The sequence below is a fragment of the Xenopus laevis genome, chromosome 7S (genome assembly GCF_017654675.1).
Source record: "Xenopus laevis strain J_2021 chromosome 7S, Xenopus_laevis_v10.1, whole genome shotgun sequence".
NCBI lineage: Eukaryota > Metazoa > Chordata > Amphibia > Anura > Pipidae > Xenopus > Xenopus laevis.
Genome location: NC_054384.1, coordinates 62,918,483 through 62,937,028, shown reverse-complemented (window position 1 = coordinate 62,937,028; position 18,546 = coordinate 62,918,483). Strand labels below are relative to the sequence as shown.

The 18,546-nt window shown below is 35.1% G+C and overlaps 1 protein-coding gene across 3 annotated transcripts in view; it reads right to left on the bottom strand.

Annotated features, from left to right (window-relative positions):
- Positions 1-18,546, bottom strand: part of robo4.S (roundabout guidance receptor 4 S homeolog) — a 127,098-nt gene that overhangs the window by 68,410 nt on the left and 40,142 nt on the right. For all 3 annotated transcript variants that reach the window (XM_018241665.2, XM_018241666.2, XM_018241667.2), the window contains exons 3-9: positions 16,443-16,600; positions 12,001-12,121; positions 10,499-10,637; positions 10,126-10,253; positions 5,935-6,056; positions 5,425-5,650; positions 3,334-3,455 (exon numbers count right to left, since the gene is read on the bottom strand). In XM_018241665.2, coding sequence (XP_018097154.1) covers positions 3,334-3,455; positions 5,425-5,650; positions 5,935-6,056; positions 10,126-10,253; positions 10,499-10,637; positions 12,001-12,121; positions 16,443-16,600 — 1,016 coding nt within the window. The remainder of the gene's footprint in view (positions 1-3,333; positions 3,456-5,424; positions 5,651-5,934; positions 6,057-10,125; positions 10,254-10,498; positions 10,638-12,000; positions 12,122-16,442; positions 16,601-18,546) is intronic.

Sequence of the window (18,546 nt, the reverse complement as noted above, 5' to 3'; positions counted from 1 at the left end):
TCTTATTTAAACAAGAATAGAAAAAATTTAATATGTTTTAGTATACTTATTTGTTATGTATTTCATATGAGAGATTTCCCCTTGAAATATTTGGCAACTTCTATAGTCCATGTTATTATGCTCAGCTGTTTCCAGAGACAAACTGTATGATTATGTTGTAACAAGAGTGCAAGAATACTATTTTACTAACATTATTAGAAGACAGACAATAATGGATACGGAGTATGGGCATTTGGGATTAAGATTAACTAGAGGTCCTTACAGCAAAACCCTCTGAGTTAACATCTGTAAAATATATTAGAGAAGAGAACATATTTTGAGTATGTCTAAATACATTGTTCAGTTTGTGTCAGCAGCAGCTTCATAAATTTACTATTTTAATTTACACATTGTGCCTACCATTCATTCCATTCATATTTTTAAAATATCATGGGAATATCAGGCCTAATATTGACTGGGGCTGATTATTGATTTTGAAAAATATTGATGTTCTACCTCTCCCATAACAGAATTCTGATCAATAAAATTCTGACATAGTAACCCATAACAACTTGTAACACAACATCCACTTCTTGATGTCTGTACATTTTCATACTCGGATTCAAATATTTCCTACTGGCCGAGCATTTGCATCTACTGTTATCGACTGATGCATCAAGCTAAGTATATATTAATTTGAAGAAAAGATTACAAAGTAATTAATAAAGCTTTATCTGTGGAAAGTAATGGAGTGGTGTCACATCTAGTCATATTATACAGTAATTAGAATTTGTAATAAACACACAAATGTATCTTGTATTAGAATGATTTCATGCATTTAGAATCCTGAAAAGCTTTTTAAAAGCTTTTGCTGCTCTTACTGAGTGTTTTTGAAAAAAAAATGCAAAGATAATCTGACATCCCTGTTTTACAAAAGACAGTTTGATAAGAGTACAGCCGATAGTAGTATAAAAAGTATTAAAGATTTATATATTTCTAAAATGTAATAGAACATTAATATTTGTGCCTTTTACTTTCAAATAACAAAAGAGTCAAATACAAATCCACTGATACCTAAGAGGTTCATTTTATTTTGATTGGTGTCTTGAATTCTACTGAAAAATCTTTTTCATTGGATATTTGTTAAGGCTGCATTATGGTTTATATTATTGACAGATTGTTGGAATTGTGTTGCAGGATTTTCATATAACAATATTTGCTAGAATGTCCTTTGGTTTTACATCTGTTGTAATTGTTTGTCCACAAATAAAGCAGTTGAGATATTCTTATTTAAGACATTCCATGTGGAAGGGTAAGGTTCCCTATTGGTCAGAGGGCAGCCTATGGAAGGAGTGGACCCTCAGATAGGAGACTAACTCACTGAGAGCCAGGGAAAAAGGACTCTATGATTGAGCACCAATTAGAATGTGGACAAGCCCATATTGTAGATCACTTATGGAGTAAGAGCAAGGAACAGGGTAGCTAGCACAAGTGGGCTCTGGTGACAAGAATAGAGGAGATCGTTCCCCCAAGTGACCCCCACCAGAGTAGGGACTCAACTGACTGACTGCTAGAGCCATTATGCTTAGGCTGGACACCTAGGTGCAGATTTATTAAGTTTGAATGGTAAATTCATATTAAAATTTTTGAATTTAACGGTATAATAACCAAATAGAGGGTTACTGGGCCTAATTCTTCCCGAACTACTATACTCCTAGGACAAAATATTGGCAATTACCTCCCATATAATGGGGAATGTACAGTATATCTAATCCTACAATGGATACTAAGGGGCAGATTTACTAAAATTTGAATGGTAAAATTTTTTTGGTCAAAACTCACAATTTTGAATTTAAAACCACGACTTCAATTTGAATGTGAGATATATCACACTTCAACCTTGGAAATAGTTCTAATTTGAATATTCTCCACCTAAAACCTGCCAAATTCATGTAGAAATCAATAGAAGAGGTCCCTTGAACTATTTGAAGATGTTAATAGTAGTAATGAGCCAAATTTTTGCCAAGTTTTGCTGCAAAAATTACGAACCATAGCTTCCAATGGGAGAAATAAAATGCTGTGCGCTAAAAAAAATTTACGCGCAAAAGACAAGTTTTTTTTGTCCAGAGGAAAACTCTATTCAAATTTGATTTGAATTTTCGGGTCGTTCCTATTCAATCGAATATTAGACATTCAAGTTTTTTCATAAATAACCTCCCATTCGAGTTGTGAATACATACAAATTTATTAGAGTTTAAAAAAAACCCATAACTTCAATATTTGACCTTAGGAGTTTGGACAAGAAATAGTGTGGTGATCCTTTTCTCCATTAATGCTCATATAGTTGCATACAGCTCACAGTGCCAGGAAGTTGTTGGGGCACAAAAAACTAGCCTTACATGATGACATATTTACCATTATGGGGATTATTTATAGATGTTTGCATTTTTCCGTGATTTGAATTTTGTTGTGCTCAAAGCCATGAATTTGAATAATGGTTTAAAAACCAGGAATTTTTTATATTTATTATGTGAAAAAAAAATCACAAAAAAACAAATGTAACACTTTGCCATCTAAAAGTTAACAAAGGCATGTATAAGTTAATGGGAGCTGTCCTAGCCAAAATGTAAATTATTTATTCCATTCAAGTTTTTTGTTTTTCATATTGTTTTTGAGCTTGTAAATTCACTAAAAATAATGAGTAAAAGACAAGTTTTTTCCATGATTTTGTTATATTTGGGTTTTTTAACAAAAAAAAAAAAATTATTTGTTCTGATCAGAATGTTCGGTTTAGGATACTGTGACAAGATACGTAATATGTTGGCGGTATATAAATACATGTTAATAATAATAAGGATATTAGAATTTGCATGACTATTTTAAAGAACAATACCATAATTTGCTATCCAAAGAAATGCCTACTACTTAATGTTTGTCATGTACAGTTTAAAATGGCCTAAAAATTTGCAGTCATTTTAACATTCATGCCTGGATCTTTATAGATCCCAGAAGGGATAAGAAAATTTACACAAATAGCAATATTATTGAAGAGCACATCTTCATAAGACTGCCCTTAGGGCACATGCAGTGGCTCACACAATAACATTTCAGGCCAAATCAAATACTTTGTATTTGGAGCTGATCTCTACTTTTGGAGCTGATCTCTACCTTTTAACATCATTAAATTCTGAGCTCTAATAGAACTCTGTCTCTTAATAAAATTGTACTTAAAACGATAACGTACACGATATTAAACGTTGTTGCTTTATGTAGGTACATTTTGTTTCCAGATTTACTGTATCTATTGCATGAAGCTACTTGAAGCTACATTAACCATAAAATATGGCATCTTACCTTATAACCTTTTATGTTACCGCTGTGAATATTTTTTGGTGGGGGTTCCCAGCTCACAACTATTGTACCGTTTCCTCCTTCCACTGCAGTCACATTGATGTTCTGTGGAGCAATATTGGGAACTAAAAGAAATAAAATGAATGTGAGTATAATGATGTTTGTTTTTCCTGTTTACAAGCAATTTGTTGAGAAGGATTAGTAAAAAATTATATTTATTGAAAGTGATGTGTTAAATCTGTTTGGATCTGAAAGAGTGGGTTAATGTTGACTGATGGGACTTATTACTTTGAGGCTTAGAGAGTAGGTGACGTGGTTAGTGGCATTAAATCCAACAGAAAGTGGAACTGAGGGATAAGAAATTCAGTGAGTAAATCCATAATTAGACCCAAAACATGTTTGCTTTATTATACCTAACCAGATAAAAGCATACTGTATAATAGATACACCTCAGTGGTTCAAGATAATGCATTACAACAAATTGTAACAGGGTAATACAGAAATGTGGATGTGCAGTGATGTAGTGCTTTGCAAGATGCAAACATAAGAGGGGTACAGTTGTTGTAAATTAAACAATGAGAAAACTGCACACAATCTAAGCGTTTCAATAAACAATTTGAATGAGGTCCCAATCACAAAGACCTTACAATTATCAATGACAAGCAGACAGGCAGGGATAAAAAGTGAGGTGAACAACTGTATAAATTTCTTATAACAGGGGTAACAGGGAGAATGTGGGAAGCATCAAAGTGTTTTTTTTTATGTAGGGTTCAGCTCTTGTCTGACTAAATGCTGCATTGCTACTGTGCCTACTGTAATGTAACCTGGCTTTGCATTATTTTACTAACCTTACACAATTGCACACTCATAGTTGCAAACTAATTATTACACTCAAAGTGAAATTGTTCCTATCGAGAAAAGAATCATGAAAAAGAAAAATAAGAGTACTCTAAATAGAGTACTTTATAAATGGTAAAAAAATCAAGAAAGTTTTATTAAGTGAACATTTTAGTCCTGTAGCTCCACTATAAGGGACTGAACCATTGTCTGAATAAATCTGTTTTTCTAATTTCGTTTTTTAAATTCATTTAGAGAGTCACATACGTGTTGCATTTATTTTTATTACACAGATAGATAGATAGATAGATAGATAGATCGATAGATAGGGATACATCCAAAGACATCAAGGCTAGGGTCATTTTTATGCCCATTCTGCATAAATTTCAGGTAAGTCAACCTATGCTGACTCCTGCTTTAGCTGTCCTTTTCTTGCCCTTTGTCTTTCAAACACTACATTCCTTATTCAGCAAATTTTTATGTAAGTAGATTATTCATGCCACCTAGTGGTGAAAGTCACTAAAATTTAACCACACCATACTGTAACATAGTCAAGAAACTGCTTTACATTATTTCTAAACATTAAACTGGATGAATACATTTGGCTGATGCTTGAGCTTTTATTAACACATCACATATAAAAGGCTAACATGAAAATGCATAGGCAATATTACCATTAATTAACTGCAAATCAAAATATGTCAGCAATAGTGATTTTTCTTCTTTTCTTTAATTAAGAAATATTACTTTTTTCATTGCCACAAGGTTGAAAAAATATATAAAAATAAATCAATCAAGAAGAGCAATTTACAATATTTTAAGCACATTTTATTCAACTTTAGCATTTGTTTCTGTGTGATGTATAAAAATGATGAAAAAATCTGTCGTTTTCTTGAAAACACTTACATAAGCGGCTTCTTCAGTGGTGAAATGTTTTCAAGAATACTTAGAAAGTTTCTTTAGACTTATCTGCACTAGATACTGTATAGCATGGCCTAGATTGGGCTGTCCAACTCGCCCTTGAATATAAAGTTAAAAGTTGAACTTGATGGATGTATGCATTTTTTCAACCTCAGCTACTATAATTATATAGCTTTTTTAACAATTATATGTCCTTGATATTTATTTTAGATTGTGATTCTGCTAAATAACCAATATGTACTCTTCTTGTGAAGATAATGGCATTCTTTTGCTCATTTGTTTTGTCAGAGTTGATTCCAACTTATTATCAGTCTTTTAGATTTAACACAAACTTACCTTCCTCGGGTATTCTGAGATGTTTAATATTGCTATCAGGTCCATAGTTTTTCCCAGTGAAAGGTCGGATCTTAAACTCATATTTCTGTCCCCTCCTCAGAGATGGAATAACAGTGCTGTGTTCAGTGATCCTAGACTTTGTCCATTCTGTCCATTCAGTATCAGAAGAAGTAAGTGTGCGGTAAAATACACTATATCCTTCAGTGAAAGGAGATTCTGTTAACACCTGAAATGGAGTGTAATAAATGAGACATTTGATTCACAGAGAGATAGATGATTTTCCTGGAAGCAATAGCTAAGTAGGAATATTGTAATAACACAAAGGTTTTGTTATCTTGTATTAACCTCCTTAAGCGAGGACTTTATTTTATGGCATTTAAGAAATAATGTATCCAAAGCATTATAGGCACACTGTGCTGGCTTACCTTAATGTTTAATGATATGCAACCTTCACTAATGTGACAATGGAATACAAAAAAGTCTTCTTTGTATACAAGAATGGTGTCTTACCTGCCAGTGCACATAGACTGAGGAACTTGGAAGTGCCGTAATGTTGTCTAAATGAACATGAACACCCATTAATTCTTTATGTATTTGTTTCTCTCTCTCTATCTGACCAGTATCCAATGGATCTAATAAAAGAATATGAAGTGAAAGTGCTTAATATACTTACGTACTGTAGGTGCATCCTTTATACAATTTCATATTGGCTTACTGATCAATAGAGATTTCTTAGATGAAAAAAGAAAGCATCTATCATGCAGAAAAAAAGTCAAGTGTTTTGTCCTAGTATTATTAAGTTCCACTTATGTTCCAGTTCAATCATTGCTCAGGTCTATTATTCAGAGAATAATAGGCCTGTTTGTTTACAAAAGAGCCTTTTTAGGTTACATGCAGTACAACATTTAGAAATGTGCTGGTGGACCTGCTCAAAGCAAAGATAGTAATAACATATAACAATATAATAAAAATTCCAAACCACTGATTAAAAGTAGCTCTTATACTAATGTAGCATTGTAGTTATGCTTGACATTTTGTTGCCAGTTGTCCATCTGACATCCATGGAAACATCTTTGAAAATGCTAGAGATCAGCAAGTTGAACAATCTTTAAAACTGTAGCTATTGAAGAACATTCTTTAAATCTCAATTCTAAATTACCAAAGCCAGTCGGATGACTGGTGAAATGTCTTCAAGAAAACCACAGCAAGTCCAGTGGACTTTGACTTATTACTACAGATATACCATGACCTGGATGAAAGAGAATCTTCACAAACATTCTTTAAAAAACAATTGTTTCGTCAGTTAATGAATATAAACACTGTAATAAATGTTGTAAATCAGCTCAATCTAGTCAGTGGCTGACTCAGGATATGATTCAAAAAGCTTTAATACAAATTAATGTAAACAAGGCTCCAGGGCCTGATGGCATACACCCCCGGGTTCTAAGAGAGCTTAGTTCAGTTTTAGACCAGCCCTTATTTCTGATTTTCTCAGATTCACTGTCATCTGGTATGGTGCCTATGGATTGGAGAAAAGCTGATGTTATTCCAATATTTAAAAAGGGATTACGATCTCAGCCTGGCAATTATAGGCCAGTAAGCTTGACATCTGTGGTGGGCAAATTATTTGAAGGCTTGTTAAGGGATCACATTCAAAATTTTGTCCCAATGAATGGCATTATGAGCAATAATCAGCATGGCTTTATGAAGGATAGGTCATGCAGATGAATTTGATTGCATTTTATGATGTGGTAAGTAAGATTCTGGACAGTGGGGGGGCAGTAGATGTGATCTATTTGTATTTTGCCAAAGCGTTTGATACTGTGCCCCACAGACTGCTTTCTAAACTAAGGTCTGTTGGGCTTAATGAAGTAGTTTGCACGTGGATAGGAAACTGGCTACAGGATCGGGTACAGAGGGTGGTTGTTAATGGGACATTCTCTACTTGGAGTAAGGTTCTTAGTGGGGTCCCCCAGGGCTCAGTATTGTGTCCACTTTTATTTAACTTGTTCATTAATGACTTAGGGGAGGGTGTTGTAAGTAATGTATAAGTGTTTGCAGATGACACAAAATTATCCAGCCCAATTAATTCCATCCAGGATGTGGCATCCTTGCAACATGATCTTGACAAACTGGCAATCTGGGCAGCTAAGTGGCAAATGAGATTCAATGTTGATAAATGTAAAGTCATGCACCTGGGATGTAAAAATATCCAAGCCACTTATACCCTTAATGGGACTGCACTAGGTAAATGCAAACACACTCACGTGCACACCCGAGCCCTATGGAGTACTTGACCCGGTGCTCGGATCCTAGGAAGTCGGCACTTCCGCAACACAGCAGGAACGAAGAAAACAGGTACCGGCACACAGGTGCAATTCAAGTAGGGGACTAGCTCCTTACGTGTATATTAAGTCGACACAACGTTTCGGGAGCAATTACCTGACGAAGGGGGAATTGCCCCCGAAACGTTGTGTCGACTTAATAAACACGTAAGGGGCTAGTCCCCTACTTGAATTGCACCTGTGTGCCGGTACCTGTTTTCTTCGTTCCTACTGCACGAGGCAAATCCATTATGGAAAAGGACCTTGGAGTCCTTGTAGATGATAAACTTGGCTGTAGCAAGCAATGCCAGTCGGCAGCATCAAGGGCAAATAAGGTCTTGAGCTGTATTAAAAGGGGCATAGAGTCAAGGGAGGAGGGGGTCATTCTTCCATTGTATAGAGCACTTGTAAGGCCCCATCTAGAATATGCCGTACAGTTTTGGTCTCCATCACTCAAACAGGACATTATTGTATTAGAGAGGGTACAGAGAAGGGCAACTAAGCTGGTAAAAGGTATTGAAAATCTTAGCTATGAGGAAAGACTGGCCAAATTGGGGATGTTCACGCTGGAGAAGAGGCGCTTAAGGGGTGATATGATGACTATGTATAAATATATAATGGGATCATATAATAATCTCTCTAATGCTTTATTTACCAGTAGGTCTTTCCAGCTGACATGAGGTCACCCATTCCGATTAGAAGAAAAGAGGTTCCGCCTAAATGTTCGGAAGGGGTTTTTTACAGTGAGAGCTGTGAAGATGTGGAATTCTCTCCCTGAATCAGTTGTACAGGCTGATACATTAGATAGCTTTAAGAAGGGGTTGGATGGCTTTTTAGCAAGTAAGGGAATACAGGGTTATGGGAAATAGCTCATAGTCCAAGTTGATCCAGGGACTAGTCTGATTGCCATTTTGGAGTCAGGAAGGAATTTTTCCCCCTCTAAGGCAAATTGGAGAGGCTTCAGATGGGTTTTTTTGCCTTCCTCTGGATCAACTGGCAGATAGGTAGTTAAAAAAAAAAAAAAGGTTGAACTCGATGGACATGTGTCTTTTTTCAACCTTACTTACTGTTACTATGTTACTATGTATATAGTCCTTGTAGCCAAAATATCAAGCTACTAAGCCTGACCAGCATTTTAAAATATCACCACGGTCACCATTATTTGCTAATAACAGTACTTACTTACTTTATTAGTAATGCCAAATGTATGGAAACTATAACAGTGAATTGGTCAATTACAAACCATATTAATTTATTTTGGCATTTATCTGTATATATTACCAGGAAAACTCTAGGGAGGTCATGTAGGACAGAAGGATGTAGGATCAATCAGACAAAACCTTAATGTAAGTTCACAAGTAGCTTATCTCAGGAATAATATAGAATAATAATATATCTGTCTACTGCTCTTGAAAATACCAGTAGCTAGTTTGCTCAGTATTCACCTATTGTTCTGTTTTACAATATAAAGTGCAGTCGAAAAGGAAAAACTGCTATAGAAATTACTACCATCATTTGCCTTTAACCAAGGAATATTCATGTTATGTTTAAAAGGTCTGTGGGTGTGGGAACCTTGAAAATCAGCCTTCAAGCAATTCATAAAACTTTAAGAATTAAGTAGTTTTAGGAGGAGGTTTGACATAATGATATCCTGAGTTAGAAAAAAAGATTAGTCTGTGCTTTTTAAAAAGCATGAATAGAGAATAGATTTGCATTAGTTACCCATACCCTTTATTCATGTGTTAATTCCCATACTATGTTTAAGAGTAGCGTATTATGTACATTGCCTATTTATGAACTTACCCAGTCTAAAAGGTTTATGGTAAATAAGTGTTATTGGATACCCATTTTTTCTTTGATGCCTAATGTCCTCCCACCAGACTGCATCTGCTCTTACATTTACAATTGCATCTACATCTGTACATTCCCCCTTTGAAATTATTTATCTATATATGTTTTATCACTTTGCAATATATTTAAAAAAAGTAATTAGCTCTTTTTCATCTGTTTAACTTCTTGTGTAGGATAAGATTCAGCAAGAAGAACAATTCCTTATAGGCTAATGAACAGTGTTGTCTGTTGAATCATATTAAATCAGTACAAAACAGCAATATTTTTGTATAGGGAGTTATGGGGAGTAGATAGTAGTTCTGTCAGTACCAGGAAATATACTTCTCGTGATAAAGAATGAAATACAGGTTTTCTTAACCATAATTTTGCATATTTAGGTTTCTGCAGATTTGTATTCAATATTGGTCAATGCTTTCTATCATTAATTAAAAAAAAACTGTTTTTTTTTTTTACCATAGTGTACTTTCAGGTAGTAAAGGAAGGCAAGCTTCCATAGTATGCAGGGTGTTTCAGCCAAGCTTCTTACCTTGAACAGTCAACAATGCCTTGGCCGATACTGATTCTAGCTGGTTTTCTGCAGTGCAGATATATTTTCCAGAGTCATATAAGGTTACAGATCGGATCCGTAAAGTATTTTCATTGGTAATTTCATACCTGTTTGAACAGAATTGTGTTTAAATTATTTTTAATTGAATAAGTGAATATGTTCAGTAATGAGAATATCATATAAACAACCAGCATTTAGCAAATGTTAAAACAACCAATCCAAGATTCTCAATATGATGGATTAAGCTGATTGCTCATGTTCAGCAACATATACAGTTATTATTTTATTAACATGTATTTATATAGCGCCAACATATTACGTAATATAATATAAAGCATACAATTGTACACACCTCCCTTGTGGAAGGTCTCCTTTTTCTTTGCTCCATCGGATGATGGGCTTAGGATCTCCTTGTGCTCCACAACCAAATTGCACTGTGCTTCCAAACTTTGCAGTCACATCACTGGGTCTATTCATAAACATGGGTTTCTCTGAGAATAAAGCACAGCTTTTCAGTCACATACTTTCATGCAATCAAGAAAAGTAGTCTAATGTTCCGCAATGATATCCGCACACCACTATCTACACATTTCATGTAAAGGTTAAAAACCTATTATGCAGCTTAATAAAACTTTAATAAAACTAATTTACTGATAATAACAACAGAAAAGTGCAATTTAGTGAAAGGATTTTTAACACTTTATACCTTGTAAAGCTATATTGTGGGAATAGTTGAATATTACAAATGAAAAATCCTGTCTTGTAATGTTAAGATCAGAAAAAACTATGACTCTCTCTCTTTTGTAACTCTAGTTCTGTTTATTAAACTGTAGTATAACTACCTGAAGTAGACACAGAAAAAACTCCTTGCTGTGTTCCACACTAACTCCACACTAACTCCCAACTACTGTGTTCTAACTCTGTCCTGCTCCACTTAAACTCTCTCCATTTTCATTATTAATTTTTATAGTTTTCAAATTATTTGCATTCTTCTTCTGACCCTTTCCAGCTTTCAAATGGGGGTCACTGACCCCATCTAAAACATCTTCCCTCCTGGCAGTGGATCCCTTGAGATTGTTGGAAAATGAAGGTGCATTTAATTTTTAAACTACTTTTCACTTAGATCATCATGTGGTGAATGTGCTGCTGCAGAGAGAGAGGGGTTTATTTCAAAAGTGAAGTTAAAAACATCTTAAATATCCATGCCAGATATTAAATCTGATTATTTGATTTTTTATCTTTTTAATTTCTATTTTGGCCATAATGGTGGAAGTGGGTGGAGCTTAGCAAAGAAGAAAGAAAGAAAGAATGAAAGTTAACATGGAAAATGGAATGAAAAAAAAAATTATCCATACAATGGGATGAAAGAAAACGATGAGAAAAGAAGGTAGAATTAAAATATGTTGAAGGGAAGACAATAACTTATATGGAGGGAGATGGAAAAGAAGAGATGTGATCGTAAAATAAAAAAACTCTACTGAAGAAAAAATTACAGCATGGAGAGAAGAGACGTAGTCAATGAACTATTTAATGTGGAAAATAGAAGTTAGAAAACATGGACAAAAGAAAAGAATGAAATACATGTAGAATTTTAAAGAAACAAACATATTCTCCATTGCATAAAAATGCAATGGAGAATAAAAAAAAAGCAATAAATATGAAATAGACAAGGATACAGCAAAACATACACATATTAAATGGCAAAAGAAGATGTATGGAACCAAAATTCAGTTTACCTTACTGACCCCATCACCAAACTTTTTGGCTCTGGCTTGTGTTCATGAACAACAATTAAAATTCAGGAATATATATAGACGGCTAGAAATGACACAAGACTGACCCATGTTCTCTTACCCAGTACAGAGATTGTGGCAGCTTTACTCTCTCTTTCTCCCACTTGATTCGATGCTAAACAGGAATACAGTCCTGAATCCGTCTTTAGTGCTTTACCAATAGAGAGTTTGCCTGCAGAAATCTGAAAATTATATTATTGAAATTTGGTGTTATCTTTTGTGGACTGTGGTAGTGTGTACATATAAGTGGTACATTAGACACTCTTTATATCTTAGTGATCAGCACACAAACTGATTTTATTTCTATGCCAGATTTGTGTTACATATTTAAGAAAAACTCAATTGTAAGATGTGACCCTTAGTGTAGAATATCACCGAGCAATTATTGGAGTTATGACAACAAAAATAACAAGCATGCCCCTAAGTCTATGGTCAAGAGTAGTCATGTACAGGTTACCCACATAGTAAATTTGTATCAGGGGAAAGGTTATGCAATGGCAGTATATAATAATATAATAAGTATATAATTAATGGACTTCTGCTTGCATTTGAAACACATATAAGGTACAATGCCTTCTTCATGACAGGAAGGTATTGAATTAGGGGCAATTTGGGCTGTTTTGGGTTTTGGTCAAATAGACCCGCCCCCCACTCCTTTTGCTATAACTCCTTGTAATGAATAAGTTGGCTGAAAAACTTGAAATGGAGCAAGTAAAATCCTGTATATTATAAGATAGAAATATGTTCTTTTATAGTTTTAAAGCACAAAACTATAGCTGTTGAACACAAATTGTTGTTACCAGTGTCTGAAGAACACTATTCACTTTGTAGAGACACATAAGAAGATGCTTATAAACATTGCATTGCCTTAAATCAATCAATAAAAGAAATCATGAATATACAATATACGTCCTTATGTCCTTAGATAGTGATTCATACCGGAAGGCTCCTGAATTATTTATATATAATGGAAAAACAAATTTGAGCTCAAGGATTTTTTAAGCTTCAAATATTCAGTTGTGCCAGTCTACTCCTGCATCAATTTACACAACTTTTGTTTTTCAGATTGCCAAGGGGATTTTGTTACTAGATATATACAGTACATTTCTAGGTACAATAACATCAGCTTCCCAAAAAGAATGCTACAGAACATTGATTGGGGCATTACGTTTTCAGCTACAAACACAGAACAGAAATGGTTGTCATTTAAAATGATATTAAATCATTACTGTTCTCAATTTATTCCCTAAAGAAGTAAATGTAGAAGCTCTAAGAATCATCCTATGTGGCTTAATACAGAAGTAAAGAAGGTAATAGGGAAGAAGAGAAAGGCATTTAAAAACTACAAATCTGTTGGGACAGAAGCTGCATTTAATGAATATAAACACTGTAATAAATGTTGTAAATCAGCAATCCGGAAGGCAAAGAAAGGAAATGAAGAGTTAATTGCAATGGAGGTAAAAACTAACCCTAAAAAGTTTTTTAAATATATTAATAGTAAAAAGATGCAGGTTGAGAGGGTTGCTCCATTAAATAATGGTACCAGTATGGTTGTAACAGATACAGAAAAGGCAAATGTGTTAAATCAGTTATTTTCTTCAGTGTATACAATAGAGGAGTCTGAGTTCCCAGGCTCACTTTATAGCTGCACTAATGGCTCAGCTCAATCTAGTCAGTGGCTGACTCAGGATATGATTCATAAAGCTTTAATAAAAATGTATATAAACAAGGCTCCAGGGCCTGATGGCATACACTCCCAGGTTCTAAGAGAGCTTAGTTCAGTTTTAGACCAGTCCCTATTTCTGATTTTCTAGATTTGTCCTAGTGAATGGCATTATAAGCAGCAATCAGCATGGCTTTATGAAGAATAGGTCATGTCAGACAAATTTGATTGCTTTTTATGATGAGGTAAGTAAGATGCTGGACAGTGGGGGGCAGTAGATGTTATCTATTTGGATTTTGCCAAAGCGTTTGATACTGTGCCCCACAAACGACTGCTTTCTAAACTAAGGTCTGTTGGGCTTAATGAAGTCGTTTGCACATGGATAGGAAACTGGCTACAGGATCAGGTAGAGAGGGTGGTTGTTAATGGTACATTCTCTACTTGGAGTAAGGTTCTTAGTGGGGTTCCCCAGGGCTCGGTATTAGGTCCACTTTTATTTAACTTGTTCATTAATGACTTAGGGGAGGGTGTTGTAAGTAATGTATCAGTGTTTGCAGATGACACAAAACTATCCAGCCCAATTAATTCCATCCAAGATATGGCATCCTTGCAACATGATCTTGACAAACTGGCAATCTGGGCAGCTAAGTGGCAAATGAGATTCACTGTTGATAAATGTAAAGTCATGCACCTGGGTTGTAAAAATATCCAAGCCACTTATACCCTTAATGGTACTGCACTAGGCAAATCCATTATGGAAAAGGACCTTGGAGTCCTTGTAGATGATAAACTTGGCTGTAGCAAGCAATGCCAGTCAGCAGCATCAAGGACAAATAAGGCCTTGAGCTGTATTAAAAGGGGCATAGAGTCACGGGAGGAGGGGGTCATTCTTCCACTGTATAGAGCACTTGTAAGGCCCCATCTAGAATATGCCATATAGTTTTGGTCTCCATCACTCAAACAGGACATTATTGTATTAGAGAGGGTACAGAGAAGGGCAACTAAGCTGGTGAAAGGTATGGAAAATCTTAGCTATGAGGAAAGACTGCCAAATTGGGGATGTTCACACTGGAGAAGCAGCACTTAAGGGGTGATGTGATAACTATGTATAAATATATAAGGGGATCATATAATAATCTCTCTAATGCTTTATTTACCAGTAGGTCTTTCCAGCTGACACGAGGTCACCCATTCCGATCAGAAGAAAAGAAGTTCCGACTAAATATTCGGAAGGGGTTTTTTACAGTAAGAGCTGTGAAGATGTGGAATTCTCTCCCTGAATCAGTTGTACAGGCTGATACATTAGATAGCTTTAAGAAGGGGTTGGATGGCTTTTTAGCAAGTGAGGGATTATGGAAGATAGCTCATAGTACAAGTTGATTCAGGGACTAGTCCAATTGCCATTTTGGAGTCAGGAAGGAATTTTTCCCCCTCTGAGGCAAATTGGTGAGGCTTCAGATTTTGAACTTGATGATAGTATAATTTTCTGACCCAGGAGCCATATCATTGCAAAAGAAGAGGATAGCGACACCACAACCAATAATTTTATGTAAATACTCCATGGTCACACCGTTTCCAAAACACAACTGCCAATAAACCTGCAACATTTATAGGGACCCTGGGAAGTCTCATTGCTAAATGAACTTAGACAGGCCTCATGTGAGCCAGTGGGTTTGATAATTTAGTCATATAATCATTCCATAAGAAAGTGTTTATTCCCCCGAAACATTTTTTTTATTGTTTGTTGTAGCACTTGTGACAATGCAGTGGGGTAGGAGTAAACCAGCTGTCACAATTCTTGCACATTAGTTCATGATGTTTCCCATTTAAACAATTTATTAAAATGAATATCTTTCCCTTTGTTTTTAAAAGCACGCAGAAGATGTGAAGGCTTGACATTTCCGATGTAATGCTGTGAAAACTCAACAATAATAATGACAGGAAACCAAACTAAACTGCTCTAATTAAGATGTTCTACTGCAATGCAGATGCAAATAACAGTTTGATGCTTTATGCTTGACTTCAGCATTAATTATTGAACGTATTCTTTAAAATGAAATTTGCAGTATGCAAGGGAACGTCAAATCAGCATTTTCAGTTAATGAAAAAATAAGAAATAGGTTTGACACTTTCAAACTGCATAGGGATCTGGCTTCTCTGCTTTTATTGGCAGCATATACAATGTGAAAATCATATATCCGGGCTCATTTATAAAAATGGGGCAAGTTGCAATGTTCAAAAAAAATGGCAACAATTGTGCAGGTACAGGTATGCATCCATTATCCAGAAACTCATCATCCTGAATGCTCAGAATTTAGATTCCAATTTATCCAAATAATCCAATTTTTTAAAAATAATTTCTCTTTTCTCTGTAATACTAAAACAGTATTTTGTATTTGATCCAAACTAGGGTATAATTAATCCTTATTAGAAGCAAAACCAGCCTATTGGGTTTATTTAATGTTTACATGATTTTCTACTATCATTATCCAGAAAGCCCCAGGTTCCAAGCATTGTGGATAACAATGGTCCCACACCTGTATATTGATTTAATAGGTTTGCATAACTTAATTCAGTTGTTTCACCAGTGTCACTGTATATAGTCTAAACTCACTTTTTTATAAAGATGTACCAAATGTTGTGCTGCTGCTATCCATAAAACCCCTTATACAAACATATATAAACAGGGCTATGGGCTTGTAACCATGGACAATAGTCTTTAACCATGCCAGCTCATGTGGAAAAAATGCCAAATGCCATAAAAGTTTAACACGTATAACAAAAGTCAACTTATCTAAATAAAAGAAAAAGAAAGAAAAGAGCAAAAACTGTATAATTACCATATAGCGACTATTGTTATGGTATATTGGAATCCCATCTTTCTTCCAAGTAACATTGGGCTCAGGATGTCCTTTTGGAGGCACACATTCTATCTCAAGTTGTTTCCCTACTGCCACAACTGTATCAGATGGATTTAGACGAAAATCATCCCTCAGAGCTACAATAAGAAAACATAAGTGTTTTTTAAATAATCTCTCTTTATTAATTTTGAAAAAAAAAACAAAAAAAAACAAAGACAAACCAAAAAATGTTAAAATGGATACAGAAGGAAAAAGGGGGACATGGGGATATTTGTCATTTCACAACAAGTTCCATCATAACAGAGTATTGACACATTGAATAACAGGGATTCACCTCACATCATTTTTATACAATATTTTAATTCACAGCCCGATTTTGCCATTGGCCGTTTCACCCTTCAACAGATTAGTTCCCCAGATTCAAGTTATCTAGCCAGGGCCTCCATATCTGGTAGTAATGTGGTATATTATTATGCAGTAAACTCATAATTTCCTCCATTTTCATAGTTTCTTCCACTAGGTTCCTCCATTCAATTTCTAATGGTGGGTCCTGTAGCTTCCATTTTTTTGGTATCATGGCAATTGCTGCATGTAATAAATGTACTGTTAATCTATCTGTCATCATTTTATTTTGTCTATTATCAATATGAAACAGTAATAAATTGATGTTTGAGTGATGTAATTCCGATCCTGTTATTTTATTTATCCTCGCAACCACCTCGGTCCAAAATGGGATAATACCCGGACAAGTAAACCATATATGTTTATATGACCCTGTTTCAAGGTTACATCTCCAGCACTTCTCAGTTGTAGTGGGGAAAATCCTGTGTAACTTTTCAGGAGTATAATACCACCTACTTATAACTTTATATAGCATTTCTCTCACTCGCGAAGCTCTAGAAGTTTTATGTATATTTCTCAATATTATCCTCCTACTCATCGGAGGTAGCTCCATCTCTAGCTCCCTTTCCCATGCATCAAAGAATTTTGCATGAGACTTTTTTTTATTTGATAACAGAAGCTTATATATTAGGGAGATAGGGCTTTTCTGTGCCTTATTTGAGTCCAATATTTTTTCCCATGCAGACATTTCCATCTCATCCTGCTTTATATTCAGTGCTTTCAGAAAATTATGCAGTTGGTAGTAGCACCATATGTCTCTCGGGTGGGGGCCCCACATTTCCTGTACCACCTCTAGCTTGATTATTCTACCATTCTTTAAAAAACCTACCATTCTTGTCTCTCTTCCTTTAAACCGCCCCCATCTTGCGAAAGCTTTAGGTTCCATACTTGGGGGAAAGTCCGGATTCTTCAAGAGAGGTTGTAGCCCTGGGAAGGTGGGAATCAGGTTATACTCTTTCCTATGTTTATACCATAATGAAAGTGTGACTAATATTACAGGGTGAGATGAAATGTCCTTAGGTATAACAAGCGGGCTAGCCCACAGCAAATTGCTTAGTGGGATATTGGACACATCCTGTTCTATTTCTATCCATTGTTTATTTTTACTTTTCAAATACCATTGCTGCACTCTTGTCAAGTGAACCGCAACATAATATAAGTATGTATCCAGAATTGCTAGGCCACCTCTATCCTTTTGTAGGGTAAGCCCATCATATTTACATCGAGGGGTTTTGTCCTCCCAAATGAATTTGTTGTATAATGTTTTCACCTTATTAAAAAATATTTTTGGTATCTTAATTGGTAAAGTTTGTAGATAATACAATATTTGTGGTGTTAGAAACATTTTAATGGCCTGTATCCTACCAAACCAGGACAATCCCAAGGTTTTCCATGAACTCATTTGGTCTTCAATTTTTTTCATTAAAGGGATAAAATTTGACTGATACAAGGCTAGAGGATCCTTATTTGCACCCCCAAATATTTGATCTTCTCTTGGGACCAGCGGAAAGGGAAATTCTTTTCTAATGCTACCTTGACTTCCCTACCCAGATTTATACTCAGTGCCTCAGATTTACTCATATTCACTTTAAAATGTGATACTTTTCCAAATCTAGATAGCAAAAGCATCAGATTGGGAAGAGTTATTCTCGGATTGGTAATAAACAATAACAAGTCATCC